Below are 14,579 nucleotides of genomic sequence, written 5' to 3' on the forward strand. Positions count from 1 at the left end.
TTCATAGGTTCCCTTCATTTCTATATCCACCAAACCAGCCGTTAAAGCTGCTAGCTGCTACGTGTGTAAAATATAGGGTGTGTTTGGTTTGACTTTTGGCTTTGGCTTTTGTCTCCTAAAAGCCAAAAGCCAAACCAAAGGGTTGGATCAAGGAAGCAGTTTTTTCTAAAAGCCGACTTTCTCGCAGTGCAAAAATGAAAGCACCCCTGAACCTGCTTTTAGTAACTTTTAGATGGAACTGTGAAAACGTATATCGAATAACTTTTAACGATTTTTAGTGGTTTCGACCAAATGGTTTTTAGCTTTTTAACAGTTCACAGCCCACAGCAGTTTTTCCCACAGCTCACAGTCCACAGCAGCTTTTTTCACAGCCACAGCCCAACCAAACAGACCCATAGTCAATAACAACGGCGTCTCGTACAAACAAGTTGCGGCTTAAGCTGTCCGCAGCGCTCGCTGTGCACGGCCCCCTCCCCTTTCCCTGTACCTTGTATGTCGGCTACAGTCACTCGCTAAGGCTTTGTTTGGGTACTCTAATATTAACCTCAATTCATATATGTTGAGGTAGATTGAGGTGTAAATTAGTTTAAGTTACACTTCAATACACCTTAATACATATGGATTATGATTAATACTCACCCAAACTAGATCTAAAGGGTGCATCGCCCACCCCTTCACAGCGAAGCGGTTGCGCTCTCTCACTCTTACTGCAGGAAATGCCCTGACGAAAGGGTGGCAACATGACCATCTGTGTGTAAGTGTGTTGATTGCCCTTTCGCTAAACCGGAGCGGAATTTTTTGTGAAGATAAGACTCAAAATTGAAAGAAGACAGGGACAGTTTGATGGTCTGATCATCTCTTACTAGTGGAATTTTTGGTTCCAGTGTAACCGGGGAATATTTGGGACGAGTGTAACCTGTCGGCCTATGCGCGTGTAACAACAGCGTCTATATTCGCAGTTATTTATAAAAAAAAATATATTCAAAAAAACATGCCAAGACATAGCTTGCAAATCAACGACCTAAGAATACAGGGCGGTAAGGGCAATACACAGATCACATGCCATGCCAGAATGTACAATGGGGAAAATCCAGGACGGTTCGCCCACAGCCCTGCGCTGATAAGTGATAAGAGCTAGGATAGGCTAGTTTTTGAGCAGTTTATAGCCTGTACATACGAGGGTATACCAAAAAAAACTTATAGAAAATGGTGTTAAATAATTGTGTTTGTTAATTGGTTGGTGTAGCATTCGGTTTTTTTTTTTTGGAAACGCAACGACAATTGATACTTCATGGTTAATGCATTTGATATTGGCAGAGACATTTAAATATGTACACACAAAATCAAGTAAACAACCTGTTGCCCATACATAATTCTCAAAGCAGTATATATATTAACTTACGGATAAAGACCAGCGGAGGTACATATAGCATATGTAATTAACGTCTCCCGACCAAGTTCCTACCATACTATAAAAAGAGCCACCCACTGATAACTTACGATGCACAATGCGTCTAGTTCCACTCTTTAATTATCTTCAGCTCATCCTAGCAGTTGATGCCACATTTCGCGATATCAGGACCAGTGACCCGGGTGGTGAATGGATCGATACGAACCCACATCAGGGAAAAGATCGACGCAAGGAGGATAGCCCAGACAACGACAATGGTCGGCGTGCGGTTCTGCTTCCCCATGAGGCCCTTGAGGAAGGGGTACAGGTGGACAATCACCCAGAACGCAAAGAAGAGCTTCCCGAAAAGAGGTCCCCATGACTGGTAACCGCTATTGATTGCGTAGGAAATGCCAGCGACCACGCCGACCAGGTTGATGATCAAAATAGTGGTTGGTGGGATCAGAAGCGTTGTCCACTTGAACATGTAGAGCTCGGCAAAATCACCTTCTTCGTCAGTGGCCTTAGAGGTGACAGTGAAGCTCGTGTCGATACCAGCAAGCACCTTCAGGAGACCCTGGAAGACGGCAAATAAATGCGCAGAAATACCACCAATGACCCAGAACTGCTCGTTCCTCCACCATTCATCAATGCCAACACCACTCCACCTCATCTCAAGGATACCAGTGGCAAAGATTGAGATAAAGAGCGATATAAACCAAACACTCTCTAGGTTACTAATCTGCATTCGAGAAAATAAGGGCAGTCAGAATCAATTCTTTGCAAATCTTCCTGCACAGTACATTAATGTGTGCGCTTTACCTTTGGGATGATGAACTTCCCAGTGAGAAGACAAACTGCTGGCAATATGCAGTACAGGAGGAGCGGGATTGATGTGAGTGGATAAATTGTTGTGTTGATATAAGCAAATCTCTCCAGGAATTTAAGCCGACCTCCATAGCCATACCATATGGGACAATGCCTGCTGAAAAGAATTTCAATGGAACCAAGAGCCCACCGAAGCACTTGATTCAAACGATCCGAAAGGTTGATAGGAGCAGATCCCTTGAAAGCTGGTCGCTTAGGCATGCAGTAGATTGATCGCCAGCCTCGAGCATGCATCTTGAATCCGGTGAGAATGTCTTCTGTAACAGAACCATAGATCCACCCAATCTGCGGTGCACCATATTAAAGACTTACAATTAATAAACATTTCTTTCTCTTCGATTCAATAACAAATATATCATTTCCAACAACAGATTAGGTATTTATCACAAAATCAAAGGTTTTACGAGCAAACCAGACAAGGAAACATCAATTCATATCTCGACATTTCTTAGCAAGTAATAGCACAAGCATCAGCAACACTGATGTTACAAAGTTATAACTTCAGGAGTCGTTACCTCAGTTCCCCAGTCAGTTTTGTCCTCATAGCCACAGCTGATGACATGAATAGCTTCTTTCAGAAGAGACTCTGGAGTTGCAGATTGTGGAACACCGCCATATTCCATCAGAGTAGAGGCTACAAAAACACTGGACTGGCCAAATCTCTTCTCCAAGCTCATTTGAGACATAATCAGCGATTTCTCATCATCAAACTGAGAACCTATGAAGATTGTGAAGTGCAAGGTAAAAGTTCAAGGATAAAAGAAAGGTAATTCCACTTGTCTATGGTACCTTAGATTTACAACAAATACGATGAATAAATGGACAGATTAATCATTGTGTCAAAAAATAAGAAATATTGAATGCACATCTACTCAAATTAAAACAGACAACTCAATGATACCTTCAATCCCTTCCTCTATATCTTCGAGATTAAATACTGGTACAGAACTGTCTGCGTGTCTATGTGACTTCTTCTTTTCCGAGCTCTTCTTAGATTTTGACGTCTTTTTCCTTCCCCCACAAAGCGAAGAGAAGAAGCCTGGCTTTTTTTTCTTGACTGGAGGCTCATAACCATATAAGGCCGTTCTGTTAAACACACAACCAGTTCCCACATAAACTGGCCCTTGAATGCCGTCAAGACCTCTCAAGTTAATCTGCAGCAAACAGAAATACAGATAATTACCTGGCACATTCACTGGGATTATCAAAAACTTCATCGCATAACAAGTATTAGCATAACTAATTCATCAAGTTTTCTTTATGCCTCATTAAAATGTGGAGGTGAGAGGCCCAAAAATCTTTAAAGAGTAATGCTAGCTTACATCGAAAAACACAGTGTTCCTGTTTGCATATCGGTCATTCCTATCAATACCATCAAACCTCTGAGGAAATTGGACATAACAGACATTCCTTCCTAGGTTTGGGTCCATAAGGAAGCACATAGCTTCTCGAAGAGCCTTGCTATTATTGATGTAGTGGTCACAGTCAAGATTCAACATGTATTGCCCATTAGTAAGGACAGCTGATACACGAACCTGCAGAAAATATTAAACCTCCATTACATCCAAGTAACTAAAGTTAGCAAGACACATTCTGAAATTCTGTATTTAGCCACTCACAAGTGCATTCATGGCACCAGCCTTCTTGTGATGTTGGAATCCAGGACGTTTTTCACGAGACACATAAACCAAACGAGGAAGTTCATTGCCTTCAACGTCAAGCCCTCCACTGTGACCCAGGAAAACCTGAGAATGACCACAATTTTGAGTTTAAAATGTTTACAACAATAATCATTCAGTGCAGGAAAGATATATGCTGTGGCCAAATAGTTTAGGGAGGAAAATTGAGCTTAACCTGAATCATTCCAGGATGGTCCCTAGTATTGTTCCCAGGCCAAGGTGTACCATCTTGCATGATCCATCCCTCCTCGGGAACTTTTTGTGCATTGGCTACAAGACCATTGATACGAACTTTGAATTCTTCATATTCTCTCTGTCAAGTATGTTTAAAGATACAAATTAACGTCATTCAGCGGCAGGAACTGCCAAAACCTACATGCATATATATAAGTATCAAATATACCTTCATGGCCCGGCGTTCTTTCACAAATGAAGTTTGAACTTTGTCTTTCAAGTAATCAATTTTCTGAGCAAAGTACCATTCCGGAGCCCTAGGCTCTATGTTGTACTTCTTACAGAACGGAACCCATTTTCTAGCAAACTCTGAAGTTTCAGAGAGAGCATCAAAAGTCAGCATAGCAGCTCCATCATCCGAAACATAGCAAGATACCTTGTCAACCGGATAATCGACAGCAAGGATGGAAAGCACAGTATTTGCAGTGACAAGAGGAGGCTCCTTCATAGGATCCACAGTACTGACAAAGATATCAACAGGAGCTAATTGAGATGGTTCACCTTCTCGGTCATACCTGACAATGGAAGTAGTATTGTGAAATTGTCAGTAATAGAACAACAAATACCCTTTTGAGTTAGCACTAAATACTTCACATCACCTTAAAGCCAGTCTATCAAGGTATGTTTCACGGTTGATTGGGGACCACTTTGGGAACTGATCCAAAATCCAGGACAAAGCAAACCAGATCTCACATATGACGGATAAAAGCCACAGTGGATATGCATTGTTCACAGGATGTGTGATACGGTAGCGCAAGAATATGCATAGAACAGCCAAACGTAGCACAATGACCATTCTGTACGGATTTATTCTGGATGAAGGAATTGGCACTTTTCTAGATAGAGGTTGCCGAGTTTCATCATTCCTGCAATATGGATCCACAAAAAGTTATTGCTAAAAGTGCCATGAAAGTCAGCATTTACATGTTTGATAGCGATAACCGACATCTGCATTCATATATATAATATAACGTACAAGTATTTCCACTGACATCAGTCATCTGCATAAATTTTGTTCAAAAGGCATGATTTGACAAACTGTCTTAGATTTCTGAACACGCCAAAGTGCAAACTACTGTTAACAGTGCTAGTACATATAAAGGAGGAAACATTAATTATTGGTACATTTGGAGCTCGCGAAAGGTACGCACAAGCATATGTGAATTGTGAACTTACAGTAAGGCATCTTCCATGTTATAATCAGTAGAAGCATCAATATCAGCAACTCCACGCCCTTCTGATGGAGCAATGCTTGTTCCATTGGTCATAGGAATTGCACCTTTATCCTTCATTTTCCATCCATCCACCCTCTCTTTCCATGCAACATTGCCAAGGCTACCGGAGAACTCCCTCGATGGGTTTGCTGATAAGAACCAGGCCGCAGAGATTAGATCATAGCAGATGCAACAGTAACCAACAAAACATGAGATATTGATGATCGAGACACCTACGAGAATGATTTACATAAGGAAATTGATGTCCACGCCTGCCAATGTTCCCAACAGGAGACATCATATGATCAGGGGAAGCTCCAGGAATCTCTCCTGAGATCTGTAAATACGATTCATATGAAGGAACTGAATATTAGTTATGTCTTCTGAACTATATTTAACACAATCGCCTTAAAAGTCTAAAGTTTCAACTCCAACCTGGCTATGAGTTAGTGACGGGATATATCCACGAGGGATCTCACCACTGTCATACTTCCCATGCCCAATTTCACCGCTGTCATACTTAGCCAGGCCAATATCACTGCCACGTGAGTTTGTCCGCCAGGTGAGCATTCTCTCAGCAATCTTTTGCTTCTGATCCTGGTTGCCAGATGCTTGGTAGTTGTAGTCACTCACATCGTCAGCATCCACATCCTCATTTTCCTCACCGTGTACTGGTGGGCTCCCTGAACAACAGAACACGATTGAGTAAAGAATAAGATTCAGCCTCGGTTGAAGCCAAAGAATTCCACTCTTGTGGCTCTTGGCGGCAATGTGACTCGAAACTACAATTCGAGTACAGTTCACTGAGAGAGCTAGCTTACGGTGAGAATCTGAATAAATTTGCCAAACACTGAACTATTACCTGTTCCTAGCGATTAAAACACAACTACCTGCTTGATTTCAGTGGCTGTTGCAGCCTAGCCTGCTGCACTCAACCTGGAGTACATGGAAATCGGTGGAAATGGCGGCGGTTGGCCATACCTTTGTGGCGCTTGTACTTAGTCTTGCACTGCGGGCACGCCTGGGTGCCGTCCTTGCGCTCGTACTCGTAGCATGGGCGGCACACGGGGAAGCCGCAGACGTCGCAGGCGGTGAAGAGGTCGCCGTCCGCCGCGGTGCCCACGCCGTCGCCGCAGATCTGGCACACCTGCCCGGCCACATGCTTCCCCGAATTCTTCGCACGCGCGCAGATAAACCAAACCCAAAAGGCACACACACGAAAACACCTTCAGTAACGAACAAACCGCGGGAGAAAACCCTCCTGCTACTCCCTATAATTCCCCCAACCCCCGTCCCCCGAAATGCGTGCCACTCACCGTGGCGTCGCCGCCGTCCATGGCGCACCAATCCGAGCCCTCCACGAGTTCACAAACGCCGGACCCCCGCCGACTCACCGCATTCCTCGGCTTCCCCTCCCGCGTGCCGGCGCCGAATCGCCCCCGGGCTCGCGCGCTGGCGGGAGAGGCAGAAGCAGAGGCAGCCCAGCGGTGGCAGTGGCCCTAACCCAGTGTTCACCTCGCGCAGGAGCAAGTGGTGGAGCTCGCTCGAGGCGGCGACGGAGGGGGGAGGGGAAAAGGGACGCGGCACCGACGAGACGGCGACGGGGTGGGGTGGGGTGGGGGGACGCGCACACGAGGCAATGCCGTGCGGATTGGATCGGCGTGTTACCACCTTGCTTGCGTGGTGCCGGGGTTTAGCGATCGGTGATTGAGTGATAAACCCCGGGATTTTGCTGGGTAATTTTGGATTCGCTTGCGAGGTTGGAGTTGATCTGTCCTTGGTTTTGGCTGTTAGTTTTCGCGTGGGGGAGGCCAGGTGGGGAATGGGATTAGCGGTGGGGTGGACGGGGACCACAGGACAGCGATGTACGTGGGGGAGTCCATGTCGAGACCTCGCTCTCGTGGTCGGCCGCACAGCTGGACTCTGGAGAGGGCGTGTGGGGCCGAGTGGCAGGGACTGCGGCAACGCGCGACAGCTGGGGATTGGTTGGCTGCCGCAATGCCGCTGGAGGAGGAGTGGAGGACTGCCCGAAGGACGGACGGGAATGAATGAATGTCGTAGGATGGGGGGTTTTTTTTAAGGAATGTCATGGAATGGAATGTGTGGATCCTTAAGGTCACAGCTGCACATATGCTGTCAAACAGCCGAACAGTTGAGTTTCCACTGTGATCGTGTACAAATACAGTATCATCACATACGTGTATTCGTGCCACTACAAGGTAGAACTGATTGTTTGCCTAGGCCAAGGTGGAGCAATGTCGTTAAGCATGAATTCGGATCCACTCGCTCCGAATATATCTAGATCGTTATATCTAGCTTTTTAGTTTGGAACACATAGTCACATAGATATGTAGATAATAAGTAGGAGGACCCAATATAATATGTACTATCTATTAAATTAATAATGTAGGCCACGACACTAGACGCACTACCATCCCTCGCTCCCTCTCCGCGCACACGCATGCGTCCGCGCCTGCCTCCCCGTGCTCGCAAAATCCGCTCCAACCCCTTCTCCTCGGACCGCCGCCCCCACACCTCCCATTTCTCGCATCCACTCCCTCCCGGCCATGCCCCCACCTGCACCTGCACACGTCCTCCCAACGATCCGGGATCCTATCCACTCGACAAAACCTAACAACCCCATGTGATTTATCCGCCCCGATCGCAATCCATTCGGTTAAACCCTAACAACCACGGTCCCCATATAATCATCGTCGCTAGCGCCATCGGCATCTGCCTCCTCGTTGTGCTCAGGCGCCCTGTTGGGGGTATGCTTCGTAGCCGAAGATCCTAAAGAAATGAACACCTTCGGCAAATCCTCTCCAAAGCAGCGCCGAAGCTAGCGACTGTAAAGCTTCGGCACAGTGATATGTCTCAAGACGAAGGGGTGAACCGACTTAAAGATGAAATGACTTGAAGACCCATAATATTCTGTGTCATTATTGTAGTTCATTGTAAAGGGTATAAATGTAATTATATACAGGCTGTGAACTGTGCCTATAAATAGGTGAACAGCACCCCTGTACTGTTCACGTGCTTTTCTGTAATCACGCATTGGGCATTTGTTTTTGCTTCACGCTGGTATTTTTGCTTTCCTTCAAGCCGAAGGTACATTTGTAATTTGTTATCATTTTTACAATAATGGAATAGAAATAAGTTAATAATAATAATCATGTGTTTAAATTATTTTACATATTTTTTATCCTTCCTCATTATTTGTCGTGTTTATGAAGGTATAACCTTCATAACCTTCGTCTGGAACCCATTATATCCTGAGGGAGATAATGCTTCGAAGGACGAAGGACTATAACATTTAACAATTTCTATGTTGCCTTGTTCTTGATTCATAGTATTTGAGAACAAGTCCCCAACATTGGCGCCCACCTCCGGTGAACTCACTTCCACTTTTTTGAGCTGATGGCTTCGATCAAGAATCAAGCTGGAACTGCTTCGGCTCCGAAGCTGGTTCTCCCGATAACAGGCGGTTCATGCTCAGAACCGGCCAACAAGAAACAGAAGAAGGAGGCACAGAGAAGAGTACAACATGTAGGGGTACAAGGACCCTTCATCAAATCAAGATGGTCTCACATTCCAATTACTTTTTCTCAAGAGGATCTTCAGCTCAAGGATTACCCACACAATGATGTTATGGTTATCTTTTGTGTGATCAAAGGATTTCTAGTCCATAATGTTTTGGTTGATACAGGCAGTGCAGCTGATATCATATTCGCTAAGGCCTTCAGACACATGCAAGAGCCCGAAGACAAGATCCATGATGCCACACACCCCCTTTGTGGCTTCGGAGGAAGACAGATTGTAGCACTCGGAAAAATCACAATGCCAGTAACCTTCGGATATATCAACAACACAAGGATTGAACAAGTTGTATTCGATATTGTTGACATGGAATACCCTTACAATGCAATCATTGGTCGTGGTACTCTCAATGCCTTCGAAGCAATTCTTCATCCAGCATATCTTTGCATGAAGATACCTTCAGACCAAGGACCCATTGCTATTCATGGAAGTCAGGAAGCTGCCAGAAGGGCCGAAGGAAATTGGACAGACTCAAAAGCAATCCATAACATAGATGGAGCTGAAGCTTGTGAGCAATACAAGTTCAGAAGGGAGAAAGCTGCTTCGGCCGATCAGCCGAAGCCCATGCTTTTATGCGAGGACATAGCAGAGCAGAAGGTGCTGTTGGGATCTCAACTGTCAGAGGAACAGGAGAAAACCTTGATAAGGTTTCTGTTCAACAACAAAGATGTTTTTGCATGGTCAGCCAATGATCTTTGCGGAGTTAACAGGGATGTTATTGAACACTCAATCAATGTTGATCCATCCTTCAGACCCAGAAAGCAGAGGCTTCGGAAGATGTCTGATGACAAGGCCGAAGGTGCTCGGAATGAAGTGAAAAGACTCCTCAGTGCCGGAGTTATCAGAGAGGTAAAATACCCAGAATGGCTGGCTAACAGTGTTATGGTAAAGAAGGCCAATGGTAAATGGATGATGTGTATCGATTTTACTGATCTCAACAAGGCCTGTCCGAAGGACGAGTTTCCATTGCCAAGGATAGATTCCCTAGTTGATGCAGCAGCTTCATCAGAGCTTATGAGTCTGCTGGATTGTTATTCAGGCTATCATCAAATTTGGATGAAGAAGGAGGATGAGCCGAAGACCAGCTTCATAACCCCTAGTGGAACATATTGTTACCTTCGGATGCCTGAGGGGCTCAAGAATGCTGGAGGAAGCTTCAGCAGAATGACAACGAAGGTTCTTCAATCTCAGATAGGCAGAAATGTGCTAACTTATGTTGATGATATCATTGTAAAAAGCACGAAGCAAGAGAATCACATTACTGATCTGCAGGAGACCTTCGCTAATTTTAGACAGGCCGGTTTAAAGTTGAATCCAGAAAAATGTGTCTTCGGAGTGAAGAAAGGGAAATTTCTTGGCTGTCTAGTTTCAACAAAAGGGATTGAGGCTAATCCAAATAAAATCGAAGCTATCCTTCGAATGGAACCACCAAGTACAAAAAAGGGGGCTCAAAGATTAACAGGAAGATTGGCATCTCTCAACAGATTCATATCTAGATCAGCAGAGAGAAATTTACCATTTTTCGAAGTGCTGAAGTCAGCCGAAGTTTTTCAATGGGGACCAGTTCAGCAGAGAGCCTTCGAAGAACTGAAGCAATATTTGATAGACCTAACAACACTAACTCCACCAACACCAGGGGCTCCTCTGTTGCTATATGTGGCAGCTTCGCACTCAGCGGTAAGTGCAGCACTTGTTCAGGAGAAGCTTGAAGGCCAAGTCAAAAAGCAGGCCCCAATATACTTTGTATCTGAAGTTCTTAGTTTATCAAAGAAAAATTATACAGAATTGGAGAAGGTGCTATATGCTGTTTTGATGGCCTCTAGGAAGCTTCGACACTACTTTCAAGCATACAATATAGTTGTTCCTTCTTCACAACCGTTGAAGGATATTATGAGAAATAGAGAAGCTACTGGAAGGTTTGGAAAATGGGTTGCGGAGCTCAATGAATTTTGTATTGATTATGTGCATAGATCTTTGATTCAGTCCCAAGTGTTGGCTGACTTCATTGCTGACTGGACGCCAGGGGCTCAGGAAGAAGAAACGAGTAAAGATGCCGAAGTGTGGACAATATTTTGCGATGGATCTTGGGGAACCTTCGGAGCAGGAGCAGCTGCTGTGTTGGTCGCACCTTCCAAAGTTAAAACTTGTTACGCAACAAGACTTGATTTCAATTGCACAAATAACATTGCTGAGTACGAAGCTTTGCTCTTGGGTCTTCGGAAGTTAAAGGCAATGGGAATCAGAAGGGCGGTTCTTAAAACTGATTCCCAAGTTATTTCTGGTCATATTGACAAAAGTTATAAAGCAAGAGATCCGAAGCTTGAAAAATATTTAGACACTGTCCGAAGGATTGATGCTTCCTTTGAGGGGTTTTCTGTTAAAAATATTCCTCGTGGAGAAAATGAATATGCTGATTTATTAGCCAAGTCAGCAGCACAGGGGCTGCCCTTACCTTTGGAAGTATTTTTCGAAACAATAAAAGCACCTTCGGTTGAGCTTCTTGAAAGAGCAGCCCTCAACATATCCCCTGTCTATAGTGAAGACTGGAGAACTGAGATCATCTCTTTTCTTCAGGGTAACTTTCTTTCAGATGACGAAGCTTATAACAGGAGGATAGAGGCAAGAGCTCGACCATATGTTATAATAGAAGGGGAGCTATACAAGTGTGGCGTCTGTTCTCCGTTAGAGCCGAAGGTATAGAACTGATGAAGGAAATACATGCAGGCCTGTGTGGATCTCACATTGGATCTAGGCCTTTGCTTGGAAAAGTTTTTCGTCAACGATTTTATTGGCCAGAGGCAGCTTCGAACGCAGCGGAATTAGTCCAAAAGTGCGAAGGTTGTCAGAAATGTGCAAGAGATCAAAAACAACCTTCGTCTCTAACTCAGTTAATACAACCCACTTGGCCGTTGCAAAGGTGGGGCCTTGATTTGTTAGGTTCGTTACCACCAGCACAAGGGAACTTAAGATATGTTGTAGTGGCAGTGGAATATTTTTCTAAATGGATTGAGGCAAAGCCTTTAGCCACAATAACTTTGGTCACTATTCAAAAGTTTTTCTGGCAAAATATTGTTTGTCGTTTCGGAGTACCGAAGGCTATTACTATAGATAATGGGACACAGTTTGATTCCGAAGCTTTCAAAGAACTTTGTGATCAAATTGGCACGAAGATCCATTTCGCATCAGTTCGACATCCAGAGTCAAATGGGCTTGTTGAAAGAGCTAATGGCATCATAATGACAGGAATAATGAAGTTAATCTTCAATCAGCCCAGAGGAAAGTGGCCAGACAAATTAATCAAAGTGGTGTGGAGCCACAACACAACAATATCAAGATCAACGGGCTTTACGCCATTCAAACTATTGTTTGGTGACGAAGCAATAACTCCGGAAGAAGCCAAAGCAGGATCAATAAGAATAGTAGCTTCGGCAGAAGGCGAAGCTGAAGCTGATTACTCTGTGGAAAAAGATGCTATAGAGGGGATCAGGCTTCAAGCTGTGGAAAACATCAACAAATACCAAGCTGAAACAATAAAATGGAGTGATAGAAATGTTAAGCTAAATAACATCGAACCAGGGCATTTGGTGCTTCGAAGAGTAGCCAACCCAGAGACAGTAGGCAAATTACAGCTGAAGTGGGAAGGACCTTTTCTGGTAGTATCTTCGTCAAGACCCGGTTCCTACAGGTTGAAGGATATGGACGGCAACGACATTCCTAGATCATGGAATGCGGACGAGCTTCGGCGATATTATGTTTAGCTTGATGTAATTTTTTCTATTCTTTCTTGTGGCACCCTTTTCCTTTCCAAAGGGGGAGAAAGGTTTTTAATGGGGCCACAACATGTAATTTTTCTTTTCCTTATTTCAATTTTATAAGAGTGATATCCCCCAAAGATGTAAATGTAAAAACTGACAACGCACCATCGAGTGCAAAGGAAAAAGAAAAGAAAACAGGGAGAAGCTCAAAAGCCATTCCTAAGGGAATGCAGAGCTTACAGCGAAAAATAAACGCTGATTCCGCCGAAAGTAAAAGGCGAAGAAGCTCCTAAGGGAGACTTACAGCGAAAAATAAACGCTGATTCCGCTGAAAGTAAAAGGCGAAGAAGCTCCTAAGGGAGTGTCACACCCGGTTTTTAGAAGGCAAACCGAATGCGAACCATGTACGTGCCAGGATCAGTTATTCACGTACACAGCAGTTACATAATATGGACATCATCACACAGTGCTCAAAATAGTATTAAAAGGGGAAATAATAGTCGATTACATCATACGTCTGAGACGTCCATATAGTTCTTACAATAAATCAAAGTGCGGAAAAGAAACGTAGATAACGCGGCCTTCACAGGCAGCCGACTGGGGGTTGCCGCTAACCCACACCTAGAACTCGTCGTAATCTTGGAACTCCTGGAAGTCTCCTTCCACAGCTTCATCTTCGCCTGAGCAGTGGTTGCAATGCTGACAACCTGGGGGGGGGGGGGGTTTGGTGTGTAGAGCAAGGGTGAGTACACATCAACATACTCAGCAAGTATCCTGTTTGGCTGTAGTGGACTAGCTTTATGTGGGGATAAGTCAAGCAGTTGCTTTTAGTTGGTCAGGTTATTACTTACTAGTAGAAAGCCAGGTTTTAACATTAACCCAAGTTATTAGCCCAATGTATCCTTTCCAAACGGAAAGAATACCACTTACCAGCACCATAATCATAACCAGATTCAACAGTCTCATAACCACCTGTACCACAATATCTCTGATCAAGTACCACTAATCATTGGAGCTCCCTTGGCCGCTCATAACCGCGAGCACGGCTGATATATCAGTTTCATAACACTCTGCAGAGGTTGTGCACTTTACCCACAAGCCGTGATTCCCATTCTGCCCGGAGATCATGACTCTCCATTGATCACTACCAAGGTGATCCAGCAGGGCATCACTACGAAGCCTTTACAAAGATTCCCCGGGGCTGTAGCCACCCGTTAGGTTTCCTAAATGCACCGCACTCCTCCCCAAGGGGCGAACCCAAACTTGGCAGAGCGAGCCGCATACACCGAGCCCCATTGACGGCACGACGGCTAAGTGAACTACACCCCGGATCCTCTAATTATTCAGCTAAGGGCACCCCATTCCACCCTCATGGTTGCACTGTTTTCCCGGGCGGTCATCCATAGAACAGGTCCTTACGGAGAGGCACTCGAGAAACCGCTCGAGTCCCCTTGAAAACCACAAGTATAATCATAAAGAAGAGCGGGAAAACAGCGTATCATAGATAATCACATCATGTTCATTGATTAGAGTTGAGCAATAGCATCAGACTAAGTAGTAATAATCCGACCCAAATAGGTAAACAAGGACATGGATAACAAAAGCTAGTCAATCCTTAGGTATAAATGTGTAAAGCGGGAGGTGAATTAAAGAATGAATAGGACATAGATAGGTCAAAGGACACTTGCCTCCACCAAACGACTGCTGCTCAGGGGCTTCTCCTGCGAATTCCTCGGGCTCTTCGACCGGATCGTTCTCTATGCGAGCGCAAACATACATACATACATCCACATATTTAATACAAAAGAACAGTACACCATAC

At 44.6% G+C, this 14,579-nt stretch overlaps 1 protein-coding gene across 1 annotated transcript; it reads right to left on the reverse strand.

Annotated features, from left to right (window-relative positions):
• Window positions 1-1,303: 1,303 nt before the first annotated feature.
• Window positions 1,304-7,001, reverse strand: LOC541803 (cellulose synthase 5). Its single transcript, NM_001111485.2, has 14 exons — window positions 6,722-7,001; window positions 6,387-6,579; window positions 5,841-6,088; window positions 5,643-5,742; window positions 5,368-5,554; window positions 4,791-5,057; window positions 4,361-4,706; window positions 4,133-4,270; window positions 3,898-4,023; window positions 3,601-3,813; window positions 3,180-3,432; window positions 2,794-2,996; window positions 2,213-2,563; window positions 1,304-2,132 (listed from the first exon to the last, which is right to left on the reverse strand). Exons 1-14 carry the CDS (start codon window positions 6,740-6,742, stop codon window positions 1,548-1,550), a joined length of 3,231 nt encoding a protein of 1,076 aa, NP_001104955.2. The 5' UTR covers window positions 6,743-7,001; the 3' UTR covers window positions 1,304-1,547.
• Between the last annotated feature and the right edge of the window lie 7,578 nt (window positions 7,002-14,579).

The sequence above is a fragment of the Zea mays genome, chromosome 1, assembly GCF_902167145.1.
Source record: "Zea mays cultivar B73 chromosome 1, Zm-B73-REFERENCE-NAM-5.0, whole genome shotgun sequence".
Taxonomy (NCBI): domain Eukaryota; kingdom Viridiplantae; phylum Streptophyta; class Magnoliopsida; order Poales; family Poaceae; genus Zea; species Zea mays.